The sequence below is a fragment of the Anolis carolinensis genome, chromosome 6 (genome assembly GCF_035594765.1).
Source record: "Anolis carolinensis isolate JA03-04 chromosome 6, rAnoCar3.1.pri, whole genome shotgun sequence".
In the NCBI taxonomy this organism is placed as follows: Eukaryota; Metazoa; Chordata; class Lepidosauria; order Squamata; family Dactyloidae; genus Anolis; species Anolis carolinensis.
In genome coordinates this window covers 64,347,711-64,366,669 of record NC_085846.1, presented here as the reverse complement: position 1 = coordinate 64,366,669, position 18,959 = coordinate 64,347,711, and the positions used below count along the sequence as shown (strand labels likewise).

The following is an 18,959-nucleotide window of genomic DNA, read 5'->3' as shown; positions in this document are numbered from 1 at the left end:
GGTCCATGCAGACCTAGTGAAACCATCTAGATATGAAAACAATTCAGGTGCAGACATTATCTGAAGTGTAAAGTTTTAACTGATGAAATTGTATTTATGAAGGCCTTGGATTAAAGAAGTTCAAACAAAATGTCCACCCTAATTAATGATATACCCTTTTTACAACCATTTGTTTAAAGCCATTTTAAAAACATGTGTTTTGATGTTTGAGCTTTCTAACAACAAACATCAGATTTTGTTTTCAAGTTACAGAACCACCAACTAAAATGAACTAGGAGGGAAAGAAACATTTATATAAAATGAAGCAATTTTTTTCAAAAAATATCCATTGCTTTAATAACAAAACAGATGGCTGAAGACACTCAGAAATCAAATGGAGTCATGGTTCAAATATTCAAGTTCTCTAATCAGGCATCAAGTTTCACATCTTTGGGAAACTTAAGGAAGCTTCTCACTAACATGGAAGCCCTGCTATACGATTATAATCATGTCATTATTTCAAATGATTTTCTTCCTCTGTTTTATATTTCTTGTCCACTCCAAGCTATTTTTCTAAAACCACCTTGCTCAATGTACAGTGCTTCAGCTGCTGTTCCACTGTGAGACCCATCATTCATTAACTACTGAATGCTATCTGGGACTTACAGTCAAATAAGGAAGGTGTTATAGTCCTCATCCATATTCAAACAACCTTCCTCAAGCATGCCAGGCTGCCATATACATCGCTTTGGCATTGGAGATGCTGGCTGAGAATGATGGGCACATCTGCAGGTTGTCCTAAAACAATTATAATACTACAATATAATCTCCAAGGCTGATCTTTGGAGTAAAGAATGCACAGTAAAAAGCAATGGTCAGCTAGTGAGCAGCCTGACAGCAACATTTTTATAGACCATGAAATGAGACATTTGAAAGGATTTCCAAACATTGGACTAGAACTTCAGTGTTCTGACCCCTGACTACTGATGATGCTAGCCAGGGTTGATGGGCATAGGTGTCCAATAACATCTGCTCCTCTGGTTTAGACAGATAATGCCTTAGCTTGAGAAGAATCTGTGCCAGCTTAAATGATTAAAAAGAGGTATATTTCAAGCACTAAAGGAAGGACAAAAACCTTTAGATGTGCTTAATAAAGGGCTTTTATGTAAATGAAGTGCTAATATATCGAAGTATTTAACACTAATCGTTTCCCATAAGACAGGAGCAGGGAACATGCAGCTCTCTAGCCAGGACAATAAATGTTGAGGAATCATGGGAGATGCAGCCCACTAATATCTACAGAGCCACACAACCCCCAGTCCTGCTGTAAGGAATGTGATCATTTCCCACAGTGTTGCTGTCAGGCACAAGGTTAACCCACTCTTAACGCTTAGTATACAAACCACTGCAGTAAACAATGAATGCACGAAATGACATTTCCATAATTTTTGGCAAGACATACCCTTTTGTGGATGTACAATAAATACATATTGAAGATATAGCCAGACAGAAGAGGCATTACACAGTTATGAAGACTGAAGCTACAAGGGAAGTACTGTCTTTGCTAGAATCAAAAGTCTCAACTGGCTACACTCTTGTTTTTGAATTCTTTTAAAAAGCTTCTCAGAACAATTGGATGAGGAGGACTTTTCAAATAAATTTCTCTGAAGAAGTTCAGTCTTCATTTAGACCTGCACACAACAGGTTGTGTACTTTTCCAAGTCCATTAAGATAGTTGTCCTGGAATGATTCTCACATCTTGCTACATTTGAAGTCCGTGGTTCTTCATCTCAGGAATCTATAATGTTTCCATATCTATGAGAATAAGTCAGCTCCCAGCTAGTGAATCATAGTGACCAGAAGAGCAAACCATCTTCTTCAAACAAACTTCTCCAGTCCAAGTTGCCCCATTCAGGATTTCAACCCCATTTTAGACATCATCTGTTCATATACAGTCCATGCCATTGCTGCCATCAGTGTGCGCCGCAAGGCCCTTGGGACGGCACCACGGAAAAAGCCAGTCAATCCATAGTCCTGTTGGAGAAAGAAGCAAGTTTACTCATTATCTTAACCATTCAAATTTTTCAATAGTTCTATAGCACACCCATAGATGTCAACTCAAAATTATTTCTTTGGGTGGTCCCCTCAAAAGACCTTTGCTGTAAGAACATAAAGCCATTTCAAAGCTTATTATTACATCTTTTTCCTCTTGTTTAAGATATTATTCTTATCTTCCATCCTAATCTTAAGGTCTAATCTATCAGGAAAAGAAAAAAGAATTATTCTAAATCTTATTTTTTTTTGCAAACATTATATACACTTTCTGAATCCAAAGGAGAGGGATCTGTTTCAAAGTAATCCAAGTTGACAACTACAGATTTGTACACACAAGTATTGTAATTCTGCTGCCTAATAATAATAATAATAATAATAATAATAATAATAATAATAATAATAATAATAATAATGCTTTATTTATATTCCACCCTATCTTCCAAGGGGACTCAGGGCGGATTCTAACAAATAAAAAAGCCAAGCATTCAATGCCTCAATACAATAAATTAAGCATAATATCACAGAATAACCCAACGTATAAATGCCAATTATAACATAACAGTTAAAGTGAACTACAAATGTAACCTATCAAATAAATTGTTATGATTGAGCCTCATGGCTCTGCTTCTGACTGACGTGGACGTAAGACTCCTCGAGAGTCAGATACTCTCGAGGAGCGAGAAAGAAAGAGGCTGCGAGATATCTTTGCAGAACCATCTGACGAAGAGTCTTTTAAGGGGTTCACGGAGAGAATGGAGGAAGAGCTGGTTAGCTCGGAAGAGGATGAGATGGATTGGACTCGGGTAAGGGAGGAGTTGGGTGCCACTGGCAATAATGGGATGGAAGATGAATGGGGACCTTCAGGATTAGACCCATGGACAAGCTGGAGGGATGGGACGGGATCCACAGCTGGGGATGCTGTGGGGCGTAGTCAGAGGTGTTCCAGCTCTGATGAGGAAAGTGATGAGGAAACGCCCGGGTTAAGGAGGGCAGCTGATAGTGATGAGGATTTGTAACTGGCATAAAATGAGGCTTGGGAGCAATTGCAAATTGCGTTGGGCAAGGTAATCTGGACGAACGCTTGGGATCTGTGTGGGACGCTTTCCTGAAGACTGGTGTGTTTTCGTGTGCTGATACGTAAGTTGTTTTGGAATTTGGGTTCAGACGGCGGGAGGAATTGTGTGGGCTTTTGTTTGTGCAAAACCTCTGCTTAATCTCAATAGCTTTGACCTTCCGTCGTCTTCTTGACGGACGCCATCTGCTACTCTGGATTTACGGACTGAAAACTGACTACGGGCTCGCTTTCTCCTATTGAACTTGGAAAACTGCAAACGTCTGATTCTGCCTCTCGACCTACGGAACGAACTGGGACTACGCTACTGCTTCAATCCTTGGCTGCTGAGTTTGTATTGGAAATTTGCCTTGCTGTGTGAAGGAGTGACTCCTAGTTACTCAAAACATAGTGCTGGCAGCAGAGAGGCATCTGCTGCCAATTAGTTGCATTCTTTTGAACTCTTTGTTTCCCAGCTTCTGTTTGTTTTTCCCCAGGCTGAAGCAAGCTGTTTTGATTTTACCCGGATTAAACTCCGGTTTAATCCGGTTTATCTTTTGAACGTTTTTCTTGCCCCTTTTTGTTTTTAAAGGCTAAAGTTGCCTTGCCCTTGTCTTTTACGGGCATTTTGAGTTCTGTAAATCCAATAAACTCTGTTATCTTTGATCTTGTGGCGTTCTGTCCTTGACAGAAATAATATCTAACATAAAAAATAAGCATCAAACATCAGCATCGATTTACAGGTGCCAATGATGTTTTACTCAAATATGTAAGTTGATTATGTGGCCGATGATGAAATTCTATTAGTCATTGAATTGTGCTCTGGCAACTGCCTGCTGTAAGAGCCAAAGCACTTTACACAAAAATAACATAGTATCTTACTGCATTTAGTCTGACATCACCAGGAGTACTACACATTTCCCTACACTGGTGTAGAGATAGTGCTCAAACAGAATGATTTAGTACAACAATCATTCTCAAATACCTACAAGCAGTGGATTGAACTACTGGGAAGAACAAAAGACTCTTCTACTTCCTGATTCCTGTAAATTCTAGCCAAACTATGAGTATATCTTGCTTCTGAGTTTTTCACACAGTTGTTGGAGTGCAATTCCCATTCACAGAGGCAATAATGAGAAATGCTGTGAGTAATGTCTGGAGAGAAGTTACCCACTTGTTCTACAGAAAATGATTCCCACCTAACCCATCTCATAAAGTTGCAAACAATTGCATTCATTAGAAGGATTGAATAAATATGGACAAAACATGTCTTAGGAAACCAAGTAAGCAACCCAGTCTTACCCTGAAGATTAAGGAAATTGCCTGGCCTGTCCGAAGGTATTTTTCGGATGACAGTTGTACATGCGTCTTTATAACATCAGCAGGTTGAGTAGCTAACGATGCCAGAATCCCAGCAATGCTTCCACAGCCAAAGTTCACAAGAGGCACAAGTGCTGGATCAAGTTGGTCTGGAAATGAGCAAGCAAAAAGAAAAATAAGAGCCAGCATTTCAAAATTAGGTTTTGCTAGGAGAAAAGGAGAACCATTACATTTCAGGGACTTATACATAAAACTCAACTGAAAAATTCTAATGAAAACATTCCCTTGGTGTACATTTAATAATCCCTGTTTGCATATACCATATTTCTCAATTATCCCCATGGTTAAATCTAACCTCATAGCCATTTTTTCAAGTTAACACGGACAACAGAGCAGCATTCTACCCTCAGACTTTCAAATGTTCAAAGATGTATATCTTCCTTCAAACTAAATGGGCCTCCAACTGACCTTCTGAAACAGACTTTTCTCTACTCTCGTGCTTGGCTAGTTTCAACGTGGCTTCCATATTACATAGTGTTCCAAACTGGCACACACCTTTCAATTAACTTCTAATAGCTAGTGAGTATTATGACATTATTACATCATATATGCATGTGTGTGTGTGCGTGAAAGATAAGATGTGTCTATTAAGCTGGCTCCAATGACATCCAAATTCACTGTGACATAATCTCAGTGCTGACTCAGGGAATGTATTGTGCTGGACTCTCTCGGACCTTTTAGTATTCCAATGGTAATCTAATTAGATAACAGACTAAATAAATTACTCAACAGGTGAATTCATATACTTTGCAGACAGGTTTTTTTCTCCTGCAGAATAAAGTTGCAATCATGTGTCCACATGCACGGAATAGCCTAAGACAAGAGCTAAAAGTTTCTGAAATGATGAGAACACAAATAAATAGCAAGAAGAGACACGTGAAAAACTATCTAACCTAAGAATCTGTGTTTAAAAATAGCAGTTCACAGTACTAATTTTCCATCATGCATAGAAATCTCTATTACAGACACAGGGAACTTATAAAGCAATAGATGTCACAAAGGTCTGAAATTATCTGTATTTGTGACCTTGGCAAATTTTCTCTAATTGAAACTCCTTACAAATATTGGAAATCAACCTGTCCTTCCTTCCCTCATGTGCTGGTCATTCCTAGGCCAATTGCATCAGAAATGGTTCAAGGCCTCATCTTTTAACAAATTATGTACCTGCAATGTCAAAACGGCTTTGCAAATTTTAAGTTTGTGCTCCAGTCGCACCCATTCCTTGAGATATTGGCCACGTGGTACATGCCTTAATTACTTCACATTTGGATTACTGAGTCGCATTGTAATTGGGGCTACACCTGAAGATTATTCAGAAACTTCAGCTGGCCCAAAGAGCTGAAGCCAGCTTCAGAACTGGGGGAGGTTACAGAGGCTATATTAAGACCCTAATAAACAGGTTGTGTACTTTCCCAAGCCTATTAAAATAGCTTCACTGGCTGCCAATTTGTTTCCAGACACAATTCAAAGTGTTGGTTATGACCTATGAAGCCCTATTTGATTTAGATCCAGACTGTCTAGCAAACCACATCTCCCTGTATGAACCAGCCTGGTCATTAAGAGATGCCCTTTTACAAAGCCCTGAGATCCTTCTCTCAGCTCCACCACCATCGTAAATACATTTGGTGAGGATGCAAGAGAGGGCTTTCTCGGTGGCTGGCCCTGGGTTCTGAACTCCCTGCCCAGGAAGGTCAGAATAGCCCTCTCCTTGGGTTGCTGTGAGTTATCTGGGCTGTATGGCCATGTTCCAGAAGCATTCCTTCCTGACATTTCACCTGCATCTATGGCAGACAACCTCAGAGGTTGTGAGGTCTGTTGGAAACCACAAACCTCACAAGGTGGCCAATTGCAACATTCACACTTGCCTCAAACAGACAAGAGTTCTTTCTCCCACTCTAGACATTTCACAGATATATAAACCCCACTTGGCTAGTTTCCAACAGACCTCACAACCTCTAAGCATGCCTGCATAGATGTGGGTGAAACTTCAGGAGAGAATGCTTCTGGAACATGGCCATACAGCCCAGAAAACTCACAGCAACCCAGTGATTCTAGCTATCAAAGCCTTTGACAACACATAGCCCTCTCCTTGTTGTCCTTCTACCAGCAGGCCAAAACCATTTTATTCAAACAAGATTTTAAAACAGAAAGTTTTTAAAGAATGAGCTGTGGGGTGCCATATTGTTTTCATTGAACTGTTTTTAACCACTCCCTATCCTTTCATAATTGCATTTCATTCTTTTAACTTGAAGTTTGAATGGTTTTGATACTATCAAGAACTTAACTCTATTTTAATGCTCACTGCTCATACGTTTTAATCTGTGTTGTTCTTTTAAATTGTAAGCCACTTCGAATCCAACTTTAACTTTTCAATTTTTATTAACAGATTAACTATATAGTCTAAACCACTGTTTCATAAAATGTGAGTCCTGACCCCAAATGGAGTCCCCTTAGCTCAATGTTGAAGCCACAAAACTTGGCAACAGTGAAAGGTTTCTGAGCACCACCCATTTGCACAAATCTGTTAGTAACAACAGCAGGGTATACAATGAACTCTGCAGAAAATGCTTCAACTATACTCCACAAAAAGGCTGATTATTATCAGAAAATGTTTAATTTCTATAACAATTTTATATACATGTGTACTTGGAATCATGTAAAAATTTCTCAGGCGAAAAGGGGTTGCAAAAGAAATTTAGGGAGGGAGTCATGAATGAGAAAAGTTTAAGAAGCCCTAATCTAGCCTATAGTTGATAGAATGCATTGGAAAATTTAACTGTTTTTTTTGTAATGTGTAAGATATAATGATCATAGAAATACAGCCTTGTAAAAAATTAAATTTCCCTTTAAGCACAGGCTTCATTTTAATCCTCTTTAAAAACTTTCAGTATTTCAATTGCACTAAGGGTGGGGAATATACAGCTCCAAGTCCTATCAGTGCTAACCAATATGGTCTACTGTCCAATATGATAGAACCTGAAGTACATCACATTCCTTATCAGAGCCAAACTCTGCAATTTAGAAGACATCACTGCAACCGCCCTTACCAAAAGGAGCTATCTTTTTGGTCTGTACGTAGAACATCAGATAGATGCCAGAGAAAGGTGCATCACGGAGGAGTGTTGCTGCCAGGCCACTAAATAAGCCTTGAATGCCTTCTGATCGATAGATATTTCGGAGGGCACCCTGTATGCTTTCATAACCATACCGTCCGCTCTGGAATCAAACACAGATGTGAATTTGCACAGCTATAATATACACAAGAGGGCACTTAGGATTTGTAAAAGGACAGAAAAAGTAATATTTAAAAATGCATTCAAAGCATAGTATTATTAAAACTCTGTATTTAAAAAAAGGCAAAAGAGGCTCACCTCATACCGTGTTTTCACCACAGTGATAGGCAACATACAAACAACAGCTACTGTGCGTGAAGTTCCGCCCAGAAAAACAGACTCTAGCGCCGTAGGGGACCGATCCAGCAGAAAATGCTGTTTTATCATATATAAAGTACTGAAGTAAATCCCCACACCAGGAATACATCTTGCAAAGGACTATGAAAAAATTGCAAGCAAAAGAAGAAATTATGAACAAAAGAGACCACAGAGAAAACTACAAGGTTAGCAATATAATGTAATTTTCGATTAAAATTCCCATAAATGCTGCCCAGCACTTCCAATAGCCAGGGACTATGGGAGTTATCCAGGGCTACTGGAACAGTTGCTGTAGGTATAAAACATCATCTTCTTTCAAATATAGCTTTTTTAACATATGTATCGAGGACAGGTCTATAATGGTTCTGCAGTGCATTTAAGCCTATCTATATATATAAAAGGATAAAGTTGCGGGTGCAGTGACTATAACAACAAAACTAAACATCCCAGAAATACGAAACTTGGCAACACAATGCAAAAGCCTTGCCTCCCGGTTACAACAACACAACCACCCCACAAAACCACAATCCGGACCCACAACACTCACAACAACACATCATGACTATAACAACACAACTAAACGCCCTAGAAATACAAAACTTGGCAACACAACGCAAAAGCCTTGCCTCCCGGTTGTAACAACACAATCACACCACAAAACCACACTGGACCCACAAAACTCACAACAATGCATCGTGACTATAACAACACAACTAAACACCCCAGAAATACGAAACTTCGCGACACAAAGCAAAAGCCTTCCCTCCCGGTTGTAACAACACAACCACACCACAAAACCACAATCCGGACCCATAAAACTCACAACAATGCATCGTGACTATAACAACACAACTAAACGCCCCAGAAATACGAAACTTGGCACACAACTAAATGCCCCAGAAATACAAAATTTGACAAAACAACGCAAAAGCCTTGCCTCCCGGTTGTAACAACACAATCACACCACAAAACCACAATCCAGACCCACAAAATTCGCAACAACGCATCACGACTATAACAACACAACTAAACGCCCCAGAAATACGAAACCTGGCAAAACAACGCAAAAGCCTTGCCTCCCGGTTGTAACAACACAATCACACCACAAAACACAATCCGGACCCACAAAACTCACAACAATGCATCGTGACTATAACAACACAACTAAACGCCCCAGAAATACAAAATTTGACAACACAACGCAAAAGCCTTGCCTCCCAATTGTAAGAACACAACCACACCACAAACCACAATCTGGACCCAAAAAACTCACAACAACGCATTGTGACTATAACAACACAACTAAACTGGATGACCATCTGTCTGAGAAGTTTGGGTGGGGTCTTCCTCCATGACAAAAAGAAAGAAAGGGGTTGGACTGGATGCAAACTACAAATTCCAGCACCCCATGGCATGCAGTCCATGCATTTCAATTAAAGGCCTCTTCCTTCTCCCTTTCCCCGCCATCCAACCCACTGTCCCAGTTCCATGGCTCCACAGGCAGGAAAGGCTGGGACGGATAGAACGAAGGAAGGAGGGAGGGAAGGGAAGGAAAGCCAAGGACAAGACCCCTCCCTCTCTGCCCGGAAGGCCAAGAGCAAAAGGGAGAGAAAGACCATTGATCCGGTTATATTTACCCTCGTTTCTGACCAGTGTGTTCTTATCAGCGAGCTCAGGATCGGAGGAGAGAAAGGGAACAGCATAGGAATAAAGGAAACAAGGAGAGCACACACTCTATCTATCCATCCACTCACCCACTAATAATAAACACCTACACAGGCAAGAATCAGCCATGCACTGAGTCTACAAGGCCATTCAGTGCTCATCCACCTTCCCAATCCCTACATTCACACTTGGCCTCCAAAAAACAATTACAATAATAACAATGACAACAACAACAAGAATCTACATCATCACAGGCAAGAAGCAGCCAGGCACTGAGGCTGAGAGGCCAGTCAGTGCTACACTGGGCCTCCAAAAAACAATACAGTACCATCTAACTTATCCAGCCTTCATGACCACTACAACAACAACAATAATAAACACCTACACAGGCAAAAAAAACCCCAAAAAACTATTGTACTGAGGCGGGAGGTTAAGGAACCCCAGGAAATACCATATATGGGCAGAGATGGCGACAGCTAGCGACCCGGGTGCATAAACTCACAGAAACATGTGACTTCTGGGAAATCATGTGTTTCTGAGGAAATGAAAGCTAAAGATAAACAAACAGCGCATGCGTACGCAGGCGCTCTGAAAGATTTGTGAGCACGGCACAAAAGGGTGCAGCCGGCCTGCTGGTCAGCACTGATTGGGCAGCGTCACAACTCTAAGCCAATGAATTTGCTTGTGGGCGGGCATAACCCGAACCCTGTAGTGTGTATAAATGTTCACTCAGCATGCCACTGGTCGGTTCCCCTGGAGAAGCACTTACTTTGTGCTAGGGGGACCCCTAGTGGCCATTAGCGAAATAAAACTGCTTTCTGGGAAATTCCTTCAGTTGTCCGTCTTCAAATTCCTCCACTGCGCCAACAAGAACCGTAGCACGAAGGTTCCGCTACATTTTCTGGTGACCCCGACGTGATTTTTTCCTATAAGACGGGCCAGGAGATTTGGAGACGGATCCCGTTGGCGGGACGGCCTCAACTCAGCGGTGGGGGCCTGAGGCAACTACCGTGAGACGAGAAGGGGCCCCTGAATACTACACGACCGGCTGCGGTGCTTGCCTCTGATGCCAACGCCGACTGACGGTGAGAGCTGCAACATCAGCGAGGTTCCACAGAAACCGGCTAGGAGGAAAAGGATCCAGGGGAAAAAAGCCCAGGGGCGAAGGTTGGTCCGACGTCTACAGAAATCTGGCAAGTATAGGGGTTTGCATGAGATATTAAGGGAACGCCAGCGCTGGGAGGGACAAAAAAAAAAAAAAAAAAAGTTCCCAGGGAGGTAGAAAGGGGTTCTGTCTTGTGTTTCCTGACGCATGCCGTGAGTGGCCAGGTGCCCAGGCCAGGACAGTCCCCTCTATTAGGCAGGATGGGAGGGAAAAATTCAAAGAGCTCCACTCCCTTACAATGCATCTTAGATAATTTTGGCTCTTTTGCTAGCAGAGCCGTAGCAGGGAATCCAAGGGACCTAAGAGATTATAGACTGAGAAATTTGTGTCAGGGAGAATGGCCAGATTTTGGTTTAGGTTGGCAAGTAGAAGGAACGTGGGATCTGAAACTGATCCGAACAGTGGAAGAATATTGTGCTGTGAATCATCCGAACCAGTGGGTCTATATTGCTACGTGGGAACGGGTAGTTAGAGAAGATCCAGGTTGGGTTCGACAGTGCAGGAATGGCAAATGTATGGTGGTGAAGAAGGAGGGGAAAAAGAAGGAAGTTTTCCAATCCAATGAGGAGGACTACCCAGATTTACAGTTGAGTGTACAGGCTAGACAACAGGAATTATTGCCGCCACCCTTGCCACCGCCCCCCCCACCCCAGGGAACAGCCCCCACACTAGGAACGAGACCCCCACCCTACTCTTCGGAGTCAACCGAAGCGGCCAAGAAACACTATCCTAGCCTAGAAAAATATCAGGAGGAAACAAAGGAAAAGAAGAAGTCACAACGGATGCCCAGTGATGCTTCTCCGGCACAAACTCGGAGACATGGAGCTCCGGTGTGGTCTGGTGATTCACCGACCGGACCGGCCCTCCAGATGCCCTTGAGAACGGTGCCTGTGATAAACAACAGGAATGAGATAGTTCAAGCATACCAGGTAGTGCCTTTCAGTAGTAGTGACATTTTGAATTGGAAAAATAATACTCCACCTTATAGTGAAGAACCCCAAGCTATGGCTAGGCTATTGGAAGGGATTATGGCAACCCATAATCCCACCTGGCAAGATTGCAGACAATTGTTGAATATGTTGTTCACATCAGAGGAGAGAAGAGCAGTGTTGAATAATGGGGTAGCCATAGCCCAGGTTGGTGCCCCACAAGATGGTGATGCAGCCGAGTGGGGAGCACAGAGGTTTCCTGTGGAAATAGATCCCCAATGGGACACCGCAGAAGAAGGACATTTGCAGAGACTGAAAGGATTCCAGCGTATATTGGTAGAAGCGGTAAAGAGGGGCCCGCCGCGACCCGTCAACATTGTAAAAATTCAGGGAGTGGTACAGGAAAAATCTGAGTCACCAACAGCCTTTTTGGAAAGGCTGGAGGCAGCATATAGAAAGTATAGCCCGTATAATTTGGAGGATGAAAACGGTAGGAGGGCGATTCAACAGTCTTTTATCAGTCAAGCGGCTCCTGACATCCGGAGAAAGATTCAAAAGCAACCAGGATTTCTAGGAAAGACTATGAATGAATTGTTGGCACTCGCAGATCAAGTTTATATGGCGAGGGACCAGGTAGAAGAAGAGAAGAAGGACAGGAAGAAGAAGCAGGAATACCAAGCATTAGTTACCATGATGGAACAAAGTGCAAGTGGACAGAGAGGAAGAGGAGGATATGCCAGAGGGGGACAAGGAGGAAGAAGGGGGCCCCCTCGGAGGTTAGGTCGAGACCAATGTGCTAAATGTAAGAAGTTTGGACACTGGAAAGGTGAATGCCCAGAAGGAAGAGAAGGAAGTCAGGAAGGACCGAGAGAAAGAGGAAGGCCTGAGAGAGGAAGAAACCCAGGAAGGGGAAGAGGACGTGGGAACTACGTACCTTTTCCTGCAAGAGAGGTGATAGCTGCAGCAGCTGTGATGGAAGAAGAATGGGAAGATATGGATGGAGGAGAGGAATGAGGAAGCCAGGCTCTTGTTTTGTTGGACCCCGGGGAGCCGATGGTCACACTTGAAATCGGGGACCAACAATTGGACTTTTTAGTGGACACAGGTGCCGAAAAATCAGTAGTAAATACAAAAATTAGTCCACCAACTCGGGAAACTACGAAAGTAATAGGGGTGTCTGGGAAGACCCAGAAGTGCCCCTTCCTTAAGGAACGCACCTGCAATCTGGCCGGACATCAGGTCAAGCATAAGATGTTATATCTCCCAGACTGCCCAGTCCCTTTATTGGGAAGGGACATTTTATCAAAATTACAAGCACAACTCCAGTTCATGAAGAATGGACAAGTGGAGCTATCATTTCCCATGGAAGAGGAATGGAGACTGTTTCAAGTTAGGATTTTTACTGAAGAAATACAATGGCCATGGCATGAGACTCCTTTAGTGTGGGCAGAAGATAATCCTCCAGGATTAGCTAAATATGTTCCACCGGTGGTGGTGGAAGTGAAAAGAGGAATGGGGCCCATATGCAAGCCACAGTATCCCGTCAGTCGAGAGGCAGTGCAGGGGATCAGAAAGCATCTAGAGCGACTTCTGCAGCATGGGATATTGGTACCATGCAGTTCCCCATGGAACACGCCCCTGCTCCCAGTCAAGAAACCAGGAGGACAAGGAGAATATCGCCCAGTCCAAGATTTGCGGGCTGTAAATCAAGTCACCGTTCCCCTAACCCCGGTAGTGCCAAATCCATACATCATGATGAGTCTAGTACCAGCATTTGCCAAATGGTTTACTGTATTGGATTTAAAGGATGCATTCTTTTGCATTCGATTGGCCCCTGTATCCCAACCGATCTTTGCTTTCCAGTGGGAATCTCAGCAGTCAGGGCAAAGGACCCAGTATGTTTGGACACGCCTTCCTCAGGGGTTCCGGGACAGCCCGACCATTTTTTGGTCAAGCCCTGGCCAAAGACTTACAGGATTTTGTAATACCTAAGGAAGAGGGAATTTGGCTTCAATATGCAGATGACCTGCTTATCGCTTGCCGGACACTAGGGGGCTGTAAAGAGCATACTTTGAGATTTCTCAAGACATTGGAAGAAAAGGGTTACAAAGTGTCAAAGAAAAAGGCCCAGTTGTGCTGTCCCACGGTGAAATATTTGGGGTTCCATCTGACCGAAGGAAAGAAGATGTTAGGAGCTGAAAGAAAGGAAGTTGTTTGTGCCATCCCCACTCCCAGCACCCGGCGACAGGTGCGGGAATTTTTGGGATCAGCAGGATATTGTAGACAGTGGATCCCCAACTACGCCGTGTTGGCTAAGCCACTGTACCAGGCTACGAGAGGTGGAAGAGAAGATCCATTTGAGTGGACAGAAGAATGTCAACAGGCATTTAAGGCATTAAAAGAAGCATTGATGTCATCTCCAGCATTAGGACTGCCCGATTTGGAAAAACCATTCACTCTGTTCGCTGCAGAGCGGGAAGGAACAGCGGTTGGAGTATTGACCCAACCACTAGGTTCATGGCAAAGGCCGATTGCCTACTTGTCAAAGCAATTGGACACAGTGGCTCGTGGATTGCCACCTTGCCTGAGGGCTGTGGCAGCATCAGTAGATTTAATCAAAGAAGCGAATAAATTGACCCTAGGACAGCCACTGACAGTTAAGGTGCCCCATAGCGTTAAGGCACTGTTAGACATTAAGGGACCGCGCTGGCTCACAAGTGAGAGGTTAATGAAATATGAGGGATTGTTGTGTGACAACCCACTGGTGACCCTGGAGACTTGCTCCACTCTGAATCCGGCCACCTTGCTCCCAACTCCAGGAGACACCACGATCCATCAGTGTGCCCAGGTGATGGATGAGGTATTCTCCAGTCGACCGGATTTGAAGGATGTGCCACTAACTAAGGTGGACGACACTCTGTTCACAGATGGAAGCTCCTTTATGGAAAATAATCAAAGACACTCAGGTTATGCGGTTGTTCGGTGGGGGGGAGAGACGCTGGAAGCAGAGTCACTGCCCCCGGGGACTTCTGCCCAGAAGGCCGAATTGATTGCCCTGACCCGAGCGTTGGAATTGTCAAGCGGAAAGCGGGTTAACGTCTACACAGACTCAAAATATGCCTTCACCACCCTCCACGCACATGGAGCACTGTACAAGGAGCGCGGGCTCCTCACGTCTGGAGGAAAGTGCGTGAAACATGCTGGAGAGATTGTGGATCTCCTGGAGGCGGTTTGGAAGCCAAGGCAGGTGGCTGTGATGCATTGTAAAGGGCACCAACGTGGAGACGATCCCGTAGTGCAAGGAAATAGGCAGGCTGATCTGGCAGCCAAAGAGGCAGCTAGGCTGCCCTATATTGAACATCAGGTAATGGCCCTACAGGTAGAATTAACTGAACATAACATTACATATACACCAGAGGAAGAAGAATGGGCCTTAAAGGAGAAGGGTCAGTGGTCAGGAGAACTCATAGTGATGCCAGACGCCCGTGTCTACGTCCCTAAGGACTTGGCATGGCACTTAGTCCAACACATGCACCAAAACACACATTTAGGAAAAATGGCATTGGCAAATCTGCTAGGACGACAGTTGTATATCGATGGATTACATAGCCTAACGGCAGCAGCAGCCCGAAGATGCTGGACATGTATCAAAAATAACCCCAGAGAAGGACCCCTCAAGCCACCAGGAGTCCAACATGTGGGTGGGGTACCCTTTGAAGCTTTAGTCACTGACTTTACAGAAATGCCCCCATACAAAGGATACAAATATTTACTGGTGTTCGTGGACACATACACAGGATGGGTGGAAGCTTACCCTACAAGAACTGAGAAGGCTGTAGAGGTGTCAAGAGCTCTAATGAAAGATGTTATTCCCAGATTTGGCATACCCTTAGAAATTGGATCAGAAAATGGCCCCGCATATATTCAACAGGCTGTGCAAGGATTATGTAGAATTTTGGGCATAAAATGGAAGTTACATTGTGCATATAGACCCCAATCTTCTGGAAAAGTGGAAAGAATGAATAGGACATTAAAGGCTCAGCTTGGGAAACTTTGCCAAGAGACAGGATTGCCGTGGACGGTGGTTTTGCCCATGGCATTATTAGGAATCAGATGTACACCACACAAACGGACAGGACTCTCCCCTTTTGAAAGACTCTATGGACGACCCCCTTTGAACTTGAAGGGAGCCTTAGAGACAGGAGCTGAGCAGCACCTCATAGGAGAGAAACAGACATTGGCCCAGGTTCAGGCTTTGGGCAGACAAATGCAGCAGTTAGAAAAATACATTTCTGAATTGAACCCACCATTCCCTACCACACCTCTACATTGTTTTTCACCAGGTGACGAGGTTCTGGTCAAGGATTGGAAGATTGAGCCATTGGGACCCAAGTGGCGAGGACCCTATGTTGTGCTCCTGTCTACCCCCACTGCAGTGAAGGTGAAGGAGATTAAGCCGTGGATACATTACACCCGTGTAAAACTAGCACCTGAGGAGTGGCGGACGGAGCGAGTTCCTGGTGAGGACCTGAGACTCAGGATCATCCGGCAACTCCCTAAGGGGTCAACAAGGCCATGAAGCTGATCCCTTCGGGTGCAACGGAGCGTCGGTGGTCAAGTATGTCGCAGCATGGCCCAACAAAGGCGCTCTCCGGGAGATGGTGGCTAGACATTTTGAGAGGAAAAAGTGGGAGACAAGCTATGAGGAGGGGAGGAAAGCGCACTGTGTTTGGTATATTATTTGTGCTGAGTTTTATTCTCTCTTTTGGAAAAAGAGCACATGGGAATTGGATAAAAGAACATGCCAATTATATGTTTGAGCAGCACGGGAAAGAGGTAGCATTAATATATGAACACCCCCTCACCGTAGGAGATTTTTCATTTCTTCCCGATTTAATTGATGAACCACAGATTGTGTTGGAGGGATTGTCCAAGGCTCAGGAGGGTCCACCTACCGTGTTTTCTAGCATACCGCAAAGGATAAATAAAACTCGGTTTCGACGGTTTAGATACCATACCTCCACCAGGGGTTTGTGCTTCTGTTGTGGAGGATCGGGAATATGGAATTCTGAGTGGAAACACTGGGGAACTAGGCAGGCGTTCTTTTCCCGATTAGGCAATTATTCCCATTGTCGAGACCGGTTCTATCTACATGGACGATTTAATACATCTTATGTCTCACGATTAAATCTAACCGCAACCGAGTGGGCTAGCATGTATCCAGATTATCCCACATTTAGTGTGAATGATTCTATTGAGGGCCTAAAATCTTATATGAACATACTGCAACAATTAACCCAACTGAGCCTAGGTAAAAGCCTCTGTCCGTTATGGCAAATTAGGGATCCAAATCTATGGTTTTTCTTTGATAAATGGGCCACAAATTATCACCCCGGCAACTACCAGTGTGTCGGTGTGGGTTATTTGACATTCCCAGTTCAGGTCTTACACAAAGGGCATCAGCGCCTGAAACGGGACATTGTGCAAACAGGCCCTCTAGGACCAGAATGCTCGGATGAGGTCATTATCAACAAGGCCCTGTCAGGTTCAGAAGCCTCCCGTGTAGGAGGAGGCCTGATCACAGGCTTGTTGACACTGGGTGCTTACCCAGGGATTGTAGCTCAAGCAAACCGTAGAAGTGTTCTAGGCCTGACTTGCCGCCTTGAAAAGTCCATAAATGCCACTGGTAAAATTTTCCGGGAAATCCAGTCTGAAGTAGAAGAAATCAGCCAGATGGCCCTACAGCATAAGTTGGCCCTTGACTACCTACTGGCGGCCAGGGGGGGCTTATGCGCCATGGTTAGAGGACGTTGTGTAGTGAAATTTCATAACTTGAATAATACTATTGAAGATGACATCGAGTCATTACAAAAGTTAATTTACAATAATGTCCAGGAGATAGAAGGTTGGTCTCCCTTCTCCTGGGTGACTAGCTGGTTACCCTCAATAGAATGGTTGAAGAACATATTGTTGGTAGGGATTTTAGGATTGTTCATTGTTCTCATAGTTATGTGTTGCACTCCAATAATGATGCAAATGTGTACTAGGTGTGTCACACAATCTTTACCTGAAAAAAAGATAGCCATACTCCAAGCCAAGCGGGATTGGATGGAACCATAATGCTTTGCTTCAGCTTTTGTACATGCGCTTCGCAAAAAGAAAATGGGGGAGTGAGGCGGGAGGTTAAGGAACCCCAGGAAATACCATATATGGGCAGAGATGGCGACAGCTAGCGACCCGGGTGCATAAACTCACAGAAACATGTGACTTCTGGGAAATCATGTGTTTCTGAGGAAATGAAAGCTAAAGATAAACAAACAGCGCATGCGTACGCAGGCGCTCTGAAAGATTTGTGAGCACGGCACAAAAGGGTGCAGCCGGCCTGCTGGTCAGCACTGATTGGGCAGCGTCACAACTCTAAGCCAATGAATTTGCTTGTGGGCGGGCATAACCCGAACCCTGTAGTGTGTATAAATGTTCACTCAGCATGCCACTGGTCGGTTCCCCTGGAGAAGCACTTACTTTGTGCTAGGGGGACCCCTAGTGGCCATTAGCGAAATAAAACTGCTTTCTGGGAAATTCCTTCAGTTGTCCGTCTTCAAATTCCTCCACTGCGCCAACAAGAACCGTAGCACGAAGGTTCCGCTACAGTACCACAATAAGATGTAAACCGCATTCAGCAGAATCAGACATCACGATTAACAACAAACAAAAGACAACAGGGATCTCAAGCAATTATCAATCAACACAAAAACTGAAGAAGGTAACAGACTTCAAATACTACTACTAATGTGAGTATAAAGAAGGGTGGAGGTCACAGCATAAATACAACCTAATGTAGACTGACCAACACCACCAGACTAAGCCACAGCAACGCATGGCCGGGCACAGCTAGTATCTTATAAAAAAGAACACCTATATAAAATTATACTTGCACGTTCCTACAAGATCACAGGGTAGGACTCAGGAACAAAAAAATAATGAAAGAAATATAACAATCACACCATACCAAGGAACAAAAATCAATAACGAATCCCTATAAACCATTTTAAAAATGTCGTTGTTTCAATATCCAAACAAAACTTGTTTTCCGTTCCATGCAACATAATTTGTAAACCATTTTGACAGCTTTTTTTCCTTTGAAAGAGTTTTTGTAGACCAGAGTACGCCCCCAAATATAGACTTGCTAGATTTAGCCCAATTTTTCTTTCTGTTGAACCACTCTTGTACATACACATTGCTGAAATAGGATCTAGCCAATTTCAATGGCAACAATTATGATTTCTGCTTGACAAATCACTCTA

At 43.6% G+C, this 18,959-nt stretch overlaps 1 protein-coding gene and 1 long non-coding RNA gene across 2 annotated transcripts in view; one reads left to right on the top strand and one right to left on the bottom strand.

Moving 5' to 3' along the window:
- Nucleotides 1–308: 308 nt before the first annotated feature.
- Nucleotides 309–18,959, bottom strand: part of slc25a38 (solute carrier family 25 member 38) — a 28,631-nt gene continuing 9,980 nt past the window's right edge. The window contains exons 4-7 of the mRNA XM_062958250.1: nucleotides 7,837–8,016; nucleotides 7,513–7,681; nucleotides 4,388–4,554; nucleotides 309–2,013 (exon numbers count right to left, since the gene is read on the bottom strand). Coding sequence (XP_062814320.1) covers nucleotides 1,891–2,013; nucleotides 4,388–4,554; nucleotides 7,513–7,681; nucleotides 7,837–8,016 — 639 coding nt within the window. The 3' untranslated portion in view covers nucleotides 309–1,890. The remainder of the gene's footprint in view (nucleotides 2,014–4,387; nucleotides 4,555–7,512; nucleotides 7,682–7,836; nucleotides 8,017–18,959) is intronic.
- Nucleotides 2,524–3,751, top strand: LOC134292645 (uncharacterized). The gene is made up of 2 exons (XR_009999903.1): nucleotides 2,524–2,837; nucleotides 3,258–3,751. It is a non-coding gene; the product is annotated as an uncharacterized LOC134292645 (long non-coding RNA).